At 43.2% G+C, this 16,658-nt stretch overlaps 1 protein-coding gene across 9 annotated transcripts in view; it reads right to left on the minus strand.

Annotated features, from left to right (window-relative positions):
- Window positions 1-5,182: 5,182 nt before the first annotated feature.
- The window catches only part of cacna1aa (calcium voltage-gated channel subunit alpha1 Aa), an 85,901-nt gene continuing 74,425 nt past the window's right edge, over window positions 5,183-16,658 (minus strand). For 4 of the 9 annotated variants that reach the window (XM_087839742.1, XM_087839741.1, XM_087839739.1 and 1 more), the window contains 7 exons: window positions 16,405-16,520; window positions 16,170-16,302; window positions 14,636-14,749; window positions 13,349-13,387; window positions 11,639-11,855; window positions 11,099-11,370; window positions 5,183-9,532 (listed from right to left, as the gene is read on the minus strand). In XM_087839742.1, coding sequence (XP_087695868.1) covers window positions 8,738-9,532; window positions 11,099-11,370; window positions 11,639-11,855; window positions 13,349-13,387; window positions 14,636-14,749; window positions 16,170-16,302; window positions 16,405-16,520 — 1,686 coding nt within the window. In that variant the 3' untranslated portion in view covers window positions 5,183-8,737. The remainder of the gene's footprint in view (window positions 9,533-11,098; window positions 11,371-11,638; window positions 11,856-13,348; window positions 13,388-14,635; window positions 14,750-16,169; window positions 16,303-16,404; window positions 16,521-16,658) is intronic. The other 5 variants (XM_087839745.1, XM_087839743.1, XM_087839738.1 and 2 more) reach the window with 4 other exon arrangements.

A 16,658-nucleotide genomic window follows, 5' to 3' on the forward strand; every position in this document is an offset into this window, starting at 1 on the left:
TGTAAAACCTTGAATGACTTTATCTACCTCAGTATTTATTAAACCTTTGGTATCTAATATGAATCTGAAGTCGTGTGTTGTTTATAAGCTGTCATAACACAGTACAGATAGCACAGTGAGAGACCAAGGTGTTTAATGTGTAATGGGTGGAGCGGCTGTGAGGTGCAAGAAAACCGTGTGAAAGTTGGATGTGGGTGTGTGTTTGTCAGTCTGACAGGAAACTGGCTTGGGTGTTTTCCTCCCCCATGCCTCTTCCACCTCCAGGCTGATTTGCAGAACAAAAGCTGGGACAATTCCAAGGATGGGGGGCTCTAAAGAATGAGGAGGGGGAGGCTGTCAAGCCTTTTGACTGACCAAACAAGGAGAACAATCGGGGTCCTGTTGCCATCCAAGAACTACACTGCTGTTTTTTTGTTCACACTCGTATGCATTCCATACGCTCTAAACCTATAAACGTGCATAAAGCTCTTGGCTCTACTACTATTTGAGTGTTGCAGCAATTCGCAATTATTTAAACAAATCAAATAATTAGACCTGTTTTTCTGATTAAAATTAAATTTCCAGATGATTATTTTTTAATCTGCATTTAAAGGTTTAAAAGGCTTATGCTTGTTTGGCTCTATAGAAAGCAGTTTGTGAGTTTGTTATGTTTTTAAAACTCAGTATAAAAGTCACAGCATGAAACAAGTACAACAGGGATTCACCCGCCGCTGTGTTTGCGTTGGGGGAAGGGGGTTAAGCCTGGAAAATAGAAGCAGGAATGTGGGGGAAGTGCCTGTGTGGCCTCCACGAGGCCTCAACTTGTGCAGCTCAGTCTTCCGGCTGAAACCGGAGGGCCCAGAGGGGCTGGGAGGAGTGGCCGGAACTGTCTCTACATGCCTGTGAAAATACACATCAGACACATGAAACTTTTAAGTGCATGTGTGTGGCTATTCCAGCGCAGACTGCTTCTTTACTCCACCTTCACGCTTTTTTTAATTTTGTCCACACACAAGCTCATTTGGAATTTACATGCTGACAAACTCAAGTCTTCTTCATGGGCAAACATAAAGGAACTTATTTATTATATACTTCAGAACTGAAATTCAAAATACAGGGAAAAAAAATAATTCAAATTAGACCAATTAAAGCAACTCAGATGACTCTGTCCCTTAATCAACCCTGATATTTAAAGGTTTGTAAATCTTATATTTTAAGACACCAAATATGTCAAATCACTGTCACATCAGAGACCAACCTCTCCATGATTATCCACCATCCTGCAGCACTCAAGACTTGTTGCTTTGCCAACATCTTCAGCTAAATTAGATCTGACTGCTGTGTTAAAATGAGGAAGCTAAATGAGCTGACTGAGCCTTTTCAGGCAGATGTGTCAGCGAGCCTCAGCATAGTGTTGCAGAATGGAGCAGGCCTGTTTAAGTACAATGCCAATGATTCCAAGGTCATTTTTATACTGAGCGAATCATCATATTGGGTGTGATTATTATGATTACTGAGAATATTGTAGCTCACAGGCATCTGAAGTCTTTACGTTTCACCAGTGAATCGCGTGAATTTCAACAAAACACGTGTTCCTGAACATGTGACAGCTGACTGCCCTTACACTGCCCGGAAGCTTTCTGTGTCTGGTGTTTGTGCTCACACCAGTTGCTGCTGATGGTAAAAGCAAATATGGTTTAATACCACAGTTTTCTTAAATTCTCAAAGGAGAAAAAAAAAAGAATGAAAACAAAAAAATGGAGTAACTGGATTTTATCCATTAGTATGTGAGCAACCCTGATCCAATTTTCATGCAATCCTGAGAGCACTTTAAAAGGAGCTGGCCATTTTACTGCGCTTCTCAACTTTTCCAAAGTAATCTCCAAAAAGACAGCAGGGTCACTGACAATCTCTCTGTTCTCTGACTACTTCACAAAACTCAAAATGTGTAATTAAATTGTGAAGGTGAAAATTTTTAGCATCATCAGTTCTGCAACCTCCAGATCAGGTTCCTCTCTTTTTGTCAGTAAATGGATTGCATTTATATAGCACTTTTCTGGGCACCCAAAGCGCTTTACAATTCCACTGTTCATTCACTCTCACATTCACGCACTGGTGGAGGCAAGCTACGGTTGTAGCCACAGCTGCCCTGGAGCAGACTGACAGAAGCGAGGCTGCCATATCGTGCCGTCGGCCCCTCTGGCCAACACCAGTAAGCGGTAGGGTAAAGTGTCTTGCCCAAGGACACAACGACCAGGACAGAGAGCCCAGGGATCGAACCGGCGACCTTCCGGTTACAGACACGCTTCCCAACCCCCCGGTCACCCAGTACTACAGTACAGTACAGTACTACCGTCTCCAAACTCACAACCATCGCAAACCTACCTTTTTATTTTGCTGCTATCCTTCTGTCATACATCAGCCCTGACAGTCATCTCCAGCCATTCCACCCTGCCTGCAGTCTCTTCTTCACCTCTCTTGTGTACTGTCTGTGCTTCGGGTGATTGACCCCAGGTATTAAAACTTATCCACCTTCACTACCTCTCCTCCTTTCATATACACCTTTCATATACGCGGGTGGGTGTAGCTCAGGTGGCAGAGCAGGTCAGCCACTAATCAGAAGGTCGGTAGTTCGATCCCAGGCTGCCTCCTGGCTGCATGCCAAATATCCTTGGGCAAGATACTAACCCCATGTTTGCCTACTGGTGGTGGTCAGAGGGCCTGGTGGCGCCTGTGTCCGGCAGCCTCGCCTCTGTCAGTGCACCCCAGGGCAGCTGTGGCTATAATGTAGCTTGCCATCGCCAGTGTGTGAATGGGTGAATGACTGAATGTAGTGTAAAGCGCTTTGGGGTCCTTAGGGACTAGAAAAGCGCTATACAAATGCAGGCCATTTACCATTTACCTGTCTCCTTCTCATTTACACACATGTGCTCTATCTTACCTCTACTGACTTTTTTTCCTTTTCTTTCCAAAGCATGCCTCCACCACCTGTCCAGGCTCTCCTCCACCTGTTCCCTACTCTCACTACTGATTAGAATCTAGTCTGCCAACGTTGTAGTCCATAGAGACTCCTGCCTGACCTCATCTATCAATGTGTCCCATCACTACTGCAAACAAGAAGGGGCTCACAGCCAAGCCCTGATGTAATCCCACCCCCACCTTGAACCCATCTGTCATTCCTACAGCACACGTCACCAGTGTTTCGGTGTCCTCATACATGTACTGCACCAGCCTCACAAACTTCAATTCCTCATGTAGTACCAAATATCCTCTCTTGGCACTTTTTGTTATACACTGTTAAAAAACTTTGAAGGAACACTTTGAAAACACATCAGATCCCAATGGGAAAATTTTTTGTTGGATAGCTATACTGATATGGACTGGGTAAAGTTTTAGGAATGAAAGGATACCAAAGTGATTAATGGAAATGAAAATTACCAACCTACAGAATCCTGAATTAAAAGACACCCTGAAAATTAGAGTGAAAAATGCTGCAGACTAGTCTACTGTGCCAAAATGTCATTGCAGCAACTCAAAATGGGTTAGGGTTAGCAGTTTGTGTAACTCCTGCCTGCTTTTACGCATGCCTGACAATGTAGGCTATGCTCCTAATGAGATGATGGATGGTGTGCTGGGTTGCCAGTTTTGACAAATGCCAATTGGGCTCCTTGTTCTGGGCAGTGAGTACAGGGTCCACCAGATTATGTCTGGCCCTCAGGCAACCCTAATGAAGTCTGTTTCTGATTGTTTAGTCATAGACATTTATAACAGTGGACTGAGACTTTTATACCAGTATTCCTGTACTTCCTTCAATTCTGTGACTATCCCACATTTTCTTTGCTAATCCTTCATAAAGTTCTTCGTTTGGTAATACATTCACCTGCTATTTTATTAGGTACACATTACTAACAAAGTGGTTTTGCCTTAAGAGCTGTTCACAGATCTTGGTCCTTATCAACGTGATTACATCATGCAGTTGCTGCAGATTTGTCAGCTGCACATCCATGATGTGAATATCTTGTTGCACCACAACCCAAAAGTGCTCTATTGGGATGAGATCTGGCCAAGTGATTATTTGAGTTTTGTGATATGGTGCATTACTCTGCTGTAAGCAGCCAGGAGAAAATGGATAGGCCTCAAAGTGTGCCAAGGGAATATCCCCCACACCATTACACCATGACCACCAGCCTGAACTGTTAATACGAAGCAGGGTGGATCCATGTTTTCATGGTGATTAGGCCAAATTCTCAGCCCTAAATCTTAATGTTGCAGCAGAAATCGAGACACATCAGAGCAAGCAGTTTTTTCTCTCATCTCTCATTATCCAGTGTTTGTGAGTGGTGCGAATTGCAGCTTCAGTTAGCTGTTCTTAGCTGACAGGTGTAGCACCTGGTGTGATCTTCTGCTGCTGTAGCCCATCTGCGTCAAGGTTCAACATGTTGTGCATTTAGAGATACTCTTTTGCATAGCTTGGTTGTAATGAATACTAATTTGAGTTACCCTCACTTTTCTATCAGCCCAAATCTGTCTGGCTATTCTCCTCTGACCTCTCACATCAACATTTTTACTCAGAAAACTGTCGCTCACCAGATACTTTCTCTTCTCCATAATGTTCCCTGTAAACCCTAAAGATGGTTATGTGATAAAATCACTGTGGACCAGGTGATTTAGGATCGCTTAAATCACCTTTCTTCCCCATTCGGATTTTCAATCTGAACTTCAGCAGGTTTTCTTGACCACGTCAGCACACCTACACCGAGTTACTGCTATGTGACTGGCTGATGATATATTTCCATCATCCGTGGTTGACGTGTTGTACCTAATTGAGTGTATTTCTTTAAAGTGATTATAAAAAGCAGAGTAAAAGTATATATATATATATATATATAAAAATTTGCTTACTTTCACCATGACTGCAAATCTTTTTTGTAATAAAAATAAACCAATTGTTAGCTGTTTTTTTGTGATAATACTACACAAAGGTATTGTGGCCAAGAAATATGAGTACAGTTTTAAAGTTCATTTGTGGCTTTCACTTTCTGTGAGTAATGCTTACAAGCGTTTATTTTTCTTGACTGACTGACAGGTAGAGGAAATGGACTGAGAAACCTATGCACTTTCCTAGGGCCCACACACACACACACATGCAAATTCAAAGCTGAAAAAGACTTGACACACAAAAAAGAAATGACACAAAGCAGTATGCATTCTCTCTGGATTTTATTCTTTAGGAAGAGTTTCTGTTTGGAATTACAAAATGCACTGGTAGAAATAGCGGTGAGACTGGCTGAGAGTGTGACAGGTAAGAGTGTGAGAGAGAGACAGGGTAGAGAAAGAGAGAGAGAGAGGGAGAGAGAGCGAGAGAGAGAAAATAGAGAGTGAGTGAGAGATCAAAGGACCATCAGCCAGTTTTTAACAAGTACATCAACAGTTTTGGCGAGCTCCTCCATCCCTTGACCCTCCCCCAACACAAAAGTATAAGGAAGAACACACCATCGTCTGAACTGTACTTTCTTTTCTTTCTTTATATTTTTATTTTTTCTGTTAAATTAAAAACAGTTCTTTTTTTTTTCATGGTGTCCTGAACATGGTTGTGCTGTGCCTCAACCCCATGTAACAGAAGAAAAACAAACAGGACTTTGACTCTCACCAAAGTCTCTTTTTTGTGTTTTTACTCTTTAGATTTTTTTTTTTTAAGTTTTTAAAACATTTTTTGTTCTCAAAAATAGAAGGAAAAAAAGGAAACATTGCTTTTTAAAAACATCTATCTATTTATATATCACTTTTTTCTTTTCTTTTTTTTTTAAATTCCTCTGAATTAATTAATCTGCTTTTTCTTTTATGTCCTGAAGATGACTTTTTAACCCACGGTGTGGCATGCACATAGCACATGCATTTCTGGAACTAGATATTTTTTCCTTTTTTTAAAATCTTTTGTACTTGAAAAACGAACAAAAAGAAAAAAAAATCTTTTTTTTTTTTAAATTTATGTATTTTTTTCCCCCCAGTAGCGACTTTACATTGCTTTTTGAAGACTTTGTGTGGTTAATCAGCGTGTTAGTGGATTTTACTGCAGCATATACACAAAGATGGAAGGTGAACATTTTGGGGCTTTGCACGTTCCATTCAGTGGTGGGGGCAGGTGGGAGGGGCTTTACTGACATCACACACACACACACGCACACGCACAACCACAGAGCTGAAGGTCGTTACAATGATTTGACTTGAATGTCTTAAGATTTCAGAAGAGTTCTGGAGAATTTTTAAAAAAGCATTCAGAAAAACAAAACATAATTTTATTTGAAACACACCCACCCGTGTGCATACATACACGCAAAAACCCACTGACACACACCACAACCAGGAGCTACATACCTTAGTGTGCTTTCTAATTTTACATGTAGTGATGTGAGAAATATTTTTTGTGACATTCCACTGAGGTTGGAAAGACACTAATAGGCAGTGTTTTCTATTTTTTTTCAGTGCATTCTCTGGTCAACATGTGATAGGCCTCCAGGTAAGATGTGGGTCAAGTAAAAGAATGAGAAAAAAAAGGAACTTAAAGTAAAAAATAACAGTAATGTTGGGTCTGACGGTGGTGTGCGTTAGTGAAAAGTGTTAGTTTGAGGCACACAGAGAGAACTGAAACTTATACAAGAGTGATACGAACGCAGGTAATTTTTAGGACTACAGCGAGGCCCAGGCATCCTTTCTCCAGCCCGTCTGCTACAATACGACTCACACACCTGATTTTTTACACAGATAAGGCGGTCTACTAGCGAGAGAATGAGCTAAACTGCATTTTTGGTGCACTCACTGTACAAGTATAGTGAATAGACCGGGACACTATTTGTCACACAGCGCCATCTGTAGGTCAAAGGTGATGGCAAGTGGATTGTAAAACCTGCAATTCAATGCATTTTGATGTACAAATTTCAAATAGTTATTAACTTTGAAGAAGACTCAGAGTAAGAGGACAGCTCTGTCGTCTTGATAACTCATTCTCCCACAGTGTAGTGGTGTGTTCCAGCGCCACCCAAGGGTTGGAAAAAGGATTATTTTCAAATCTTCAAAGATCAAAATAAAAACAAGCAGACAGACAGATAAGACCAAATATGGAGAACTCGCCTCATTCTCACGCTCATCATGATCTTTACAAACGATGGTATAAGTTTATCCCTTAATAAGTTCAGCAACAAAGAAAACAAAGATGAAGAGTTTCTCTCCTTTCTGCACATTTCTATTGGTCTCTTTCTGCTGCCTCTGTGTTAACCCCACACCCTGGAAGACTTTTGAGATGTTACTGATTTGTCAGACATAATTCACCGTATCCATGTTTATACCCTGCATCCCATTAAACCATTTTTTTTTAGCCTTAATTACAAAAAAAGGTAATTTCCACAAAAATAAGTACAATTCCAGCTGTATCAATGGCAGGCATTTGGCACGGAATAGACAGTAGACGAGCAAGCAGAAGAGTTATCATTTTGTTCCCTCTAGATATACATACAGCAACTATCCAATCTCCATGTAACTTTCGGGCCACTGGTGTTTTTAGCGTATGTGAAGGTACAGAGAGAGGAATGTCATTCAGAGGAGAGAGAGAGAAAAACAGAAAGCACTTTTAATCATAAATAAAAAAAGAGAGAGAAACCCTGCAGACCATAACAAAAAAACAGGACTGAAGAACATTTTCCCTCTGCAGACAGTAGATTCTCAGTGTTGCTATTATTAGTATTCTTTTGTATCATTCATGCAGGATTCCATAGAGTGTACAACTCTGCAAGTCTACAAAAAACGAAGCTGTGTGGGGGTGCAACAGAAGATTCAAGCTTCAATGTTTTGAAGAAGTAGAAGAGAAGGAGGAAGAAGAAGCAGCTCCAGGAGTAGAAGAAATACTGCAGAAAACAGTTTGTTTCTCTGTTTCTGAAACCCATCCTCCACTATTTTTTTTCCTCTCATAGGTCATAGGTTGAGGTTGGTTAAATTGTTTCTGGGAGGAGTGCAATCTCTCCAGTAACTGGGGTAAACATCCCCAGATGCACCCATCCTCTCCTCCAGATGTCCACGGAGGGACTCGTCGACCCCCGTGCAACACTCCCCAACTCTCCCACCCACTTAGCCTCCCTCACCTCTTACAGGTGGAGGGCTCCGTGTCAGGTTTATTTTGTATTTAAAAACACAGATGATAAAACTCATCAATATTCAACTGGTGGCTGGGAGGGTTGGTTTGAAATCTTTTCGCAGCTAACTTAACAGAAGTTAGCTCAGAGAAGCAAAGAAAACAAACAAACGACAACAACAACAAAAAAAGAGGTCGCTCATTTTTGTCTCTGACTGTAAAGTGTCTTTTGTCGAGTCGCAACTCTTGACATCTTGTAAGTGGCTATAGCTCATGGCCAGAGGCATAATTTAAGACACAAAGACTAGTGTCTGACGCTCCTCCCGTTTGGTCTCATTTGGCATCAAAAGAAATGATCGACAAGACGCGAGCGGAACGCAGAGGCGTTTCGTTACCTCCTCGTATCGCTTTTGGATCTCCAGATTCTGTCTCTGCATTCTTGTTCCTTCCCATGACACCGGTAGTTTCATGTAGCTCACTGTCACTTAGACAGCAGTGGAGGAGAGGGAAAAACAAATCGAACAGACAAGAAAGAAAAGTTTATATTTTTTTCCCTTGGCAGTCAGTGCTCTGGCTCATCTTCTTTCGGTATTTCAATTTTTTTTCCTTGTTAAGTCCCACCCCCTTCCCCAGAGGCTAGCACCAATCGTCATCCTCCGTTTCACTGTAGGGTTCATGCAAGCCTTTGCGAGGACCCCTTGGATGCCCAGCCGGAGGAGGGACCTTGTGGGGCCCAGTGTGTGGGGGTCCGTGGACATGTGTGGAAGGTGATGAAGAACGGTAGCCGTTGGGTAGCCGGCGCTGGGCGGCAGACTGAACTTGGCCCTGCACAGGCCCTGTCAGAGCCGTTGTTGGCGGAGGCGCGTGATGAACAGTTCTAGGCGAGGTTCGGCTGGGCTGAGGATGGGGGTTGTTGACTGGGTGTGGCTGTGGGGGAGGTAGGGGATGGGGGTTATGCTGCTGTGGTTGTGAGGGAGGTGGCAGTGGGTGGTTGGCATGAGGGTGCGGGTTGCCCCCCTGCATGGGGTTTGGCTCATAGGCAGGTGGTTCATGATGGGGCTCGTAGTCCTGGTAGTCCTGGTTGTAGAAACATCCATCTCCTTCTATGGAGCCCCCTCCTCCACCTGTGTCTCCCCAGCGCAGTGGGGGCTGATGACGTGGTGTGCCATGGTGGCCCAGCTGAAGGCCAGCAGGGGGAGGACCCTGGCCTTGGGAAGGCTCTGGAGAAAAGCGGCGAGGGGCAGGAGCTGGGGCTGAGGGTCTGCCTTGTGCCACCCCAGGAGGTGTGGGCATAGCCTTACGGACTACAGGGGAGTAAGTAACATGGGGCCGGGGTGTTGCCGGGGTCTGAGGCAACTGCCGACGGCCCCGCCGTGGTGTACTGGTCCCCGAGGTTGAGGGGACAGGGCTTCCGCTGACTGAACTACTGCCCTACACAAAAAGTGAAATAAAGCAAATAAAAAGAACGAACCACAAATTCAACGACAAAACATGTAGAATAAAGTAGAGGATGGTAAAGATTTAGCGTGAAGCCAACAGAGACAGAAGGAAAAGAACGCAAGACAGAGAGTCCAGAGAGAAAAGCAAGAAAAGGACCAGAGCAAGATCCACAGCAACAATAAGAATAAAAGCACCATCCATAAAAGAGTGGCAGAAATGAAAGGCATTAAAAAGGAGCAGAGCAGATGATGTGGATAAAAAAGATGAGATTTCAAACAGGACCATACATAAAAAAGCAACATGTTACGCAGAGGAAAGAAAACAAAAGACGACAGGAGAAAAGAAGGATAAAGGGTTGATTTCCAGGATAACAAATGCAGTACAGGGTAAATATGGTAACTAAACATACATAAAATGTGTCTGGTTTTGCATTATTTTGAGCAAGCTGTGTAGCATGTATGTATAACACAAATTCAAATAAGAAAATCCACTTCCTCCCCTTTAAAGAAAGCTGTTGTTCCTGCAGTAATTATAAAAATATATTACAAAATCAGCGTGTTTAGCTAAATAATATGCATTACCAAAAATTCATGAGCAAAGAAAATTTAGGTCTAAAGTATAGTGGGCAATATGCTTGGAAAATAATGTCATAAGGAAACATAGTGGGGAGGGCATGACAGAACATTTAGACAGGGCAACTGGGAACAGCAGTAAGGTACTCAAATATACATTCTTTATGCATATTTGTTTGGTTGTTGGTGGTTTGGTAGCAAACACTTTTTACTCATTTCTGCATTATTATACCAACAATAATGCATGTTTATGTGAATATAGTGAAACATAAATGCATATACAAATATACATAAGATACACATGCTATCTGCTGTCATTAACATAATGCCAACAATTAAACAATGGCCTCTAATCTGAGGGCAGAAGACCTTATTAAACAGTTGGACCTAGGTTCTGAGACTGGTGCATTAAACTTGCATTCTCTCTATTGGCCAGCAGGGGGCAACCCTTCTGGCTTTCAACAAGAAAATGATTCTGTTTGTCACATATTACTTAATACTTTTTGCTAATGAGTTTATGGCTTAATTGTTATATTTAATTCTTATTTATTACAGAATAATTTTTAATTTTAATATATGATTATGTTTATATTTTATATCTTGTGCATTTTTAAAGTATGGCTAGCCTGTAATTGTGAAGCCACTACCATATGGTGGTCCTGCTGATTCAAGAAACTGAAACAAGCCTTCAAAAGCCTACATCTATCCTTTTTATACAGTTTCCAATCAGAGGAACATTTGTAACACAACTACATCAAAAAGTTACACCTTATGTAGACTACTGTTTGGTTACAGCCAGAAAAGGTTATTGGGGTTTTTCTAGCTGATAGTCCACCAGTTAACTACCGTCAAATTAGAGGCCCAATATTAGACCATTTGAAATGTGTTTGACCAATATTTATTTAATTATTTTTTCTCATCAAAAAACAACAGGTGTGTTTTTCCAGCCTAGACATTATGTACACTCAATACCCCAGGAGCCCACCTGTCTGTGTGTCACGCAATCGCGACCCTCGCTGGGAGATCGCGACCAGCGCCGGTCCCTTTCTCGCTCCCGGTCATGGTCGCGAGAGTGCCTGTGGACGTACTCTCCCCCTCGTTCTGCTACATAGCGCTCCTTGTCCACAGAGCCGTGGTGATGGTGATGATGGTGGTGGTGCTTACGGTCTTTGGAACGGCCGCGATCCCTGTCTCGATCCTTGTCTTTTGACGTGAGGTCGCCAGACTGAGTGGTTGTGCTTAGGTCTGTGCCCAGGCCTGAAGACAGAGTGTTTAAAGGGGTTCGTTATTATTGCACTCCAGCGACACATTCTAGCAGCCCTTGGAAATAATGGCTAAACAACAACAACAACAACAAAAAGACTTTTATGTGCTTTTTGTTCAGTTGTACAAAAATTGGATTCATTTATTGCAGAAGGTGAGACGGTTGGAGAAAATGAGTTCTAGATAGTGGAAATATCTTCTACAGTACCTGTCAAATGATCAATTATGCAAAAAATGTGTGTGTGTTTGTGGTTTCACCCACCTGTGTCAGCCTCAGTGTAGCGACAGAGGGACCTCTCAGATGCCCGATGGCTCCGGTCTTTTCGCCGGTGTCCGTGTCTGGAACTTCTTCCCTCTTCTGGGATTGCATGCTCCATGTTGTAGTCGTCTGCCCCTCCTTTGTCTCTGTGACCACGCCCAGACCTGCTGTGGCCCAGGGAGGAGGCGGAGCGTTTCATTGGACTGCTGTCATTGATGGTCTAAGAGAGGAAGAGAAAGAAACCACCAAGGGATGGAGGGAGAGAGAGAAATGCAAGGAGAGGTGTTTCCTTTGAATGTCAGGTTGGTGTTTCATTTATACAATGGGATAACAGATATGTATAGGGGTGTATATATGGGTTTAACTGGGGTCTGTTTCTACAAAAGCCCTCAACGCATCTTCTTCCTTTAACCTATACCAAATCATAGACCCCCAATCATGCTACTTCAAAAACAGAGACATTGCATTCAATTTATAAGGCAGGGGTCGGCAAAAAAACCCATTAGCCAATTTTAGTTAAACAATCCAATTAAACAATCCATCCATGTATTTCAGTAGCTAAGCATGGCTAAAGCAAGGCCAGTGCAGTGTTGTATTAACATTCAAACCTGGTGCAGGGCTCAAATGCCGACCCCTGATACAGAAGATTAAAAAAAAAAATTCAAAAGGAAGCACAGGGAAAGAGATGATGGCAAGCGACCATGCCTTCCATGCTTCTGTAACTTGTAATGTTAAAGAAAAAAAGGGGACAGAAGGGTCAATTCAGCACTTCTCCATTTTCACCACCCATTAATGCCCTCGAACACGGCGCATTCCAGGCTGCACAAAACTCTTGTGTTTCTGCTCTGTCTCAGCGTGCTTCCCTGCAACCATGCATGTACATAGGGGATGTCCTGAGTCTGCTAACGACATTCCTCTGCAGTGCCGAGGCCTCGTGACCTGAGGCAGGACAGGACAGCAGGACAGCGCCTATGGTGCCACAAGTTGCTGACCTGGGCATGAAAATCATATCAGGTTACTTCAGTGCTAAATCCTTTTTGCAGCTGAGCTGAGCAAGTTTTGTAGACATTGTGAATTGTCACAGATTAAATTACAGATGATGGGTTGGCAGATTAACTGGCCTCACAGAAGTAGCACTGAGAATCCTATAAACATATCCATTCATATGCACGTATGTCCATATCCCTCCTTGTTTCTGACACTCTAACCACACACCACATACATTCACGCAAGCATACACCCACTCAAACAAAAAGATCTAAGTTCTAGCATGCAGGTAGGCAGTCGTGAATGGAGACTCATAATGGAGACTGTTAACAGCAACAACACATAGATAAGCACACAGGCATGAGGACATGAGACAACGAAGCACCAGGAGCAGCAGCTGAGTAAAGAGAGACAGAGATACGGAAGACCCGGAGACAGTCATATGACCGTAAATGATGAGAAGGGACAAGCAGAGTTCAGCCCGAATCCAAACTTTCTGCATTAAGTGCACGAGTGAAGTAGTTAAGGGTCAGTAGGATTGGTTTGGAAACTGGACTTGCATATGAGTTCATGCTAAAAATGGTTGCTTTAATACATCTTAAGAAAACCCCTGCTTAAAAACACACACACAGAAAAAAAACACACAACACAAAGACATGTTTGAGAAGGGGACTTGAATAAAGAGAAAGGGGAGGAGGGAGAAGACAGAGAAGACAGGGTACATACACTGAGGTTACTGCCACGTTGCTTCCCTTTCCTCCGCTGCTGTATGAGCACAGAGAAGACACACACACACACACAAACAATGCCACAAATACACCAAATGTATGGATGTGGCGCAAACACAAAACAAGGAGGAGAAGTGATGTGGAGAGGGAGAGAAGGAAGGGAGACAGGGATGGTGTGATATGCAGTGACCAAAGAGGAAGGGTGAAGAGGAGTACAAGTTTAAAAGCGTTAGATTGAGGTTCAACCCAAAAAGAGGAATGGGGCGCCAGAGTGGAGAGATGAAAGAGAGAGAAAGAGAAAAGGAGGGACAGAGAAAGAAGGTCCGATTAGACACCGAAGCAGCAGCGAGGGTGGAAGAGATACACTTACCACAAATACTGGGGGTGATTGGTGCCACGAGAGTGATTATACAGACAAGATCACCATGAAAGTGCTCAATCAACAGAAACACGGTCACAACATCAATGATGATAATCAGCGAAAAACACATATAAAAACAAGCTCCAGAACACACAAACACGCACACATCTGTAACACTCAACATCATGCTAGAACCAGTCCTGCTAATAAAGGGGGGGGGGGGGGGGGGGGGCGGAGCCCGGTTCGGCACTTGGAAAACCTCTGCTAGGAAGGAAGAGACAGTTTAGCAAAACGAGAAAAAAAAGGATAAATAAATCACGGTCCTGACAAAAGAAGAAGAAATAATGTGGGGTGGGTGTGGGGGTAGAGAACTGCGCATGTCTGTGTGTGGTTTATAAATGTGTCGTGTGTGAATGACAACCAGAGCACTCACCGAGATATGAAACAGTTTAACATGGATGAGGGTGTGGGATGGAAAACAAGGCAACCGCATTTCCAAAAACACCTCCATGCAGGTGAAAGAGAGATAAGGGGAAGAGAAAAGCAAAACAGTCGGGAGAAAAGAAAAAGAAAGGAATGAAAGGTCTGACTTTGCCTTGCTGTGGTCCTTGTGAACCCAAGCCTGGAGGTCAACATGTCAGCAAAACATTTCCATGTTTTACCCTGAAATACTGTCATGATATGTTAGCGGACATCATGGTTGCAACCACTTCACCCAGCGCAAAATGTAACCAGTGATTGTAAACCAGTTTGTCGTTCGCAACCTCGTCCCAAACATTCTCCACTCTGGATTCAAGAGGCCGCAGCAAGAAATCCATAAGCAACGAGCCAGACCTTTGTGAATGTCATCGTTCCAAACAAAAAGAGATAAGGAGCGGACACAATGAGGACAACGGACAGTGGAAAGGTGAGAATGCTGCTCACTTGGTTGTCGCCTGGGAGGCGGGGCATGGAAGCGGCCCTGCCGTGGCCTTCCATTGGTGGAAAGTGCTCAGTATCCGAGTAACCATCCTGCCCCATCTCTCTCATCTCTACCGTCTGTAAACAGAGCAGGAGAGCAGGAGGTGGTGTGATTGGCTGCCATGAAAACTAATAGGGAGGAGGAGAGGGGGGTAAGGTGGAAAGGTTATCCAAAGAGAGCAGAAAGCTGAAGGTCCCACAGGAAAATCATGTCAGTTGGATAATTTGGTCTTTAATTGTTGTTTTCATTTTTAAATTAAACAGAAAAAAGGAAATTGTGTGTTTTGGTCTTTAGAAAATACTCCAACCAAAATCCAATTTTGTGTTTGCATATGCTGCTGTCACATGAGTTGCAACAAATGCCAGCAGAAGGTGATTTGTTGTTTCCCTTTTTGTTTAGTGGCACTCAATGCCAGATGGAGGAGGTTGTGAGTCACGGCAGGAGTGGATTCTGGGAGGAAAAAAAAACACGTGCAGCCAAAAAGAGGCATGAGGGGAAAAAAGAAAGAAAAAAAGAAATCTGATCGGATGATAATGTTAGCCAGGTGCAGGTCCTGGTACATTGTGGGCACTAAATGAGGTTATGTAAAACTGAAACTGCACTGGTGGGTCAGCTGCACTGCAGTTATCAAAAATCCAGTATGTTGGGGTTTTTTTTAATCAGAAACATGCAAATTTTATGTAGCAAATTTGCAAAATTCGATTTTGTTTGGAGTAAATCGCATTTTAGTTAAATCCGAACTGATAATCAAAGAATATCAGGTTGTCTCTCAGGCTACTGAGTTTAGTCGTTCCTTTAGAGCTCTGCTGATCATTGTGGACAGGTGGCTACAATAAGAGGGCTGACAGATGCATGCACCTGCCAGACCCCCACCCTCCCCCCGCACGAGGTCTACAAGCAGACATGTTTAACGGCATGAAAACAGAGACATGAACCAGTCTGAGTCAAATGAGATGCAGAGATATATAGCCACTGAACAATTCAGTGAGATTTTAAAGAAATAAAATAAAATAAAAAGACTTGTGTGTAGAGACAGGTTTGAGAGATGGAGCTAATCAAAGAAATGTTAAATGTTAGTGATATCTGAAGAATCCAAAAAAGAGGAACTGCAGGAAATAAGTGTAACAACTTCAGTAAAATGATAAAGGCAACAGTGCAGTAACGGTGATGCAGTCTGAGCTCTGAACTTACGACACCATAAGAATGGGAGAGTATTCCTAACAATGAATGTACTGGGAAAAAAACAAAACTTATCAGCTGTCCTGATTTGATCTGATCCTCTATAAAAATCAGCTGTTATGAATGAGCAGGTCACTGCTGAGCCTGGATACGGAATTACAAACTTGAACAGTGAAGATTTTACCACTTAATTGTCCTCAGTTGTAATTGGGAGCTACATCAAGTAACACGGCACAAACTATTATCTGTGTGGTCTCTGGCCAGCTTATTGTGCCATTTCCAGTGTGTGTGTGTGTGTGTGTGTGTGTGAGCTTTTACCTGAGAGTTGGTCATGCTTCCCAGGCCATCCACAGGGTGTCCCTCAGGGCTCCAGCTGCCAACCTTCTGAGACATTTCCTGAGCGCGAGCCGTCACCCACGACTGGCTTTCCGGGACACCTCCCTCCACCGGCCTGTGACACACACACAAACACATATTAACAAGTCAAGGGTATGTCTTTCTTCAGCAAACCTGTTCCTGTAAAGTGAAAATAATCCAGAAGTGTCCAACTCACAGGCTGTTGGTGGTGTTTGTCATCTCAGGAGGAGGCAGGGCATTGTTAAGTCCCGGACCCCCATCCTGGGAGGGGGTAGGTGGCTCCACGCGCTGAAATAGTAATGGCGTTCGATTCTGTGTGAGATATACAACATGGCCGTCGCCAGCTATCAGGCAGACTGACAGGGAAATGGGGAGGGGGAACAAGGGCAGAGCATGAAGAGAGGGGATAGAGAAAGGGGGCTGCCGGTTGAAGCGAGACCGGGCAAACGG

This window comes from Neolamprologus brichardi, chromosome 4 (genome assembly GCF_056152115.1).
Source record: "Neolamprologus brichardi isolate AB-2024 chromosome 4, ASM5615211v1, whole genome shotgun sequence".
Taxonomy (NCBI): Eukaryota; Metazoa; Chordata; class Actinopteri; order Cichliformes; family Cichlidae; genus Neolamprologus; species Neolamprologus brichardi.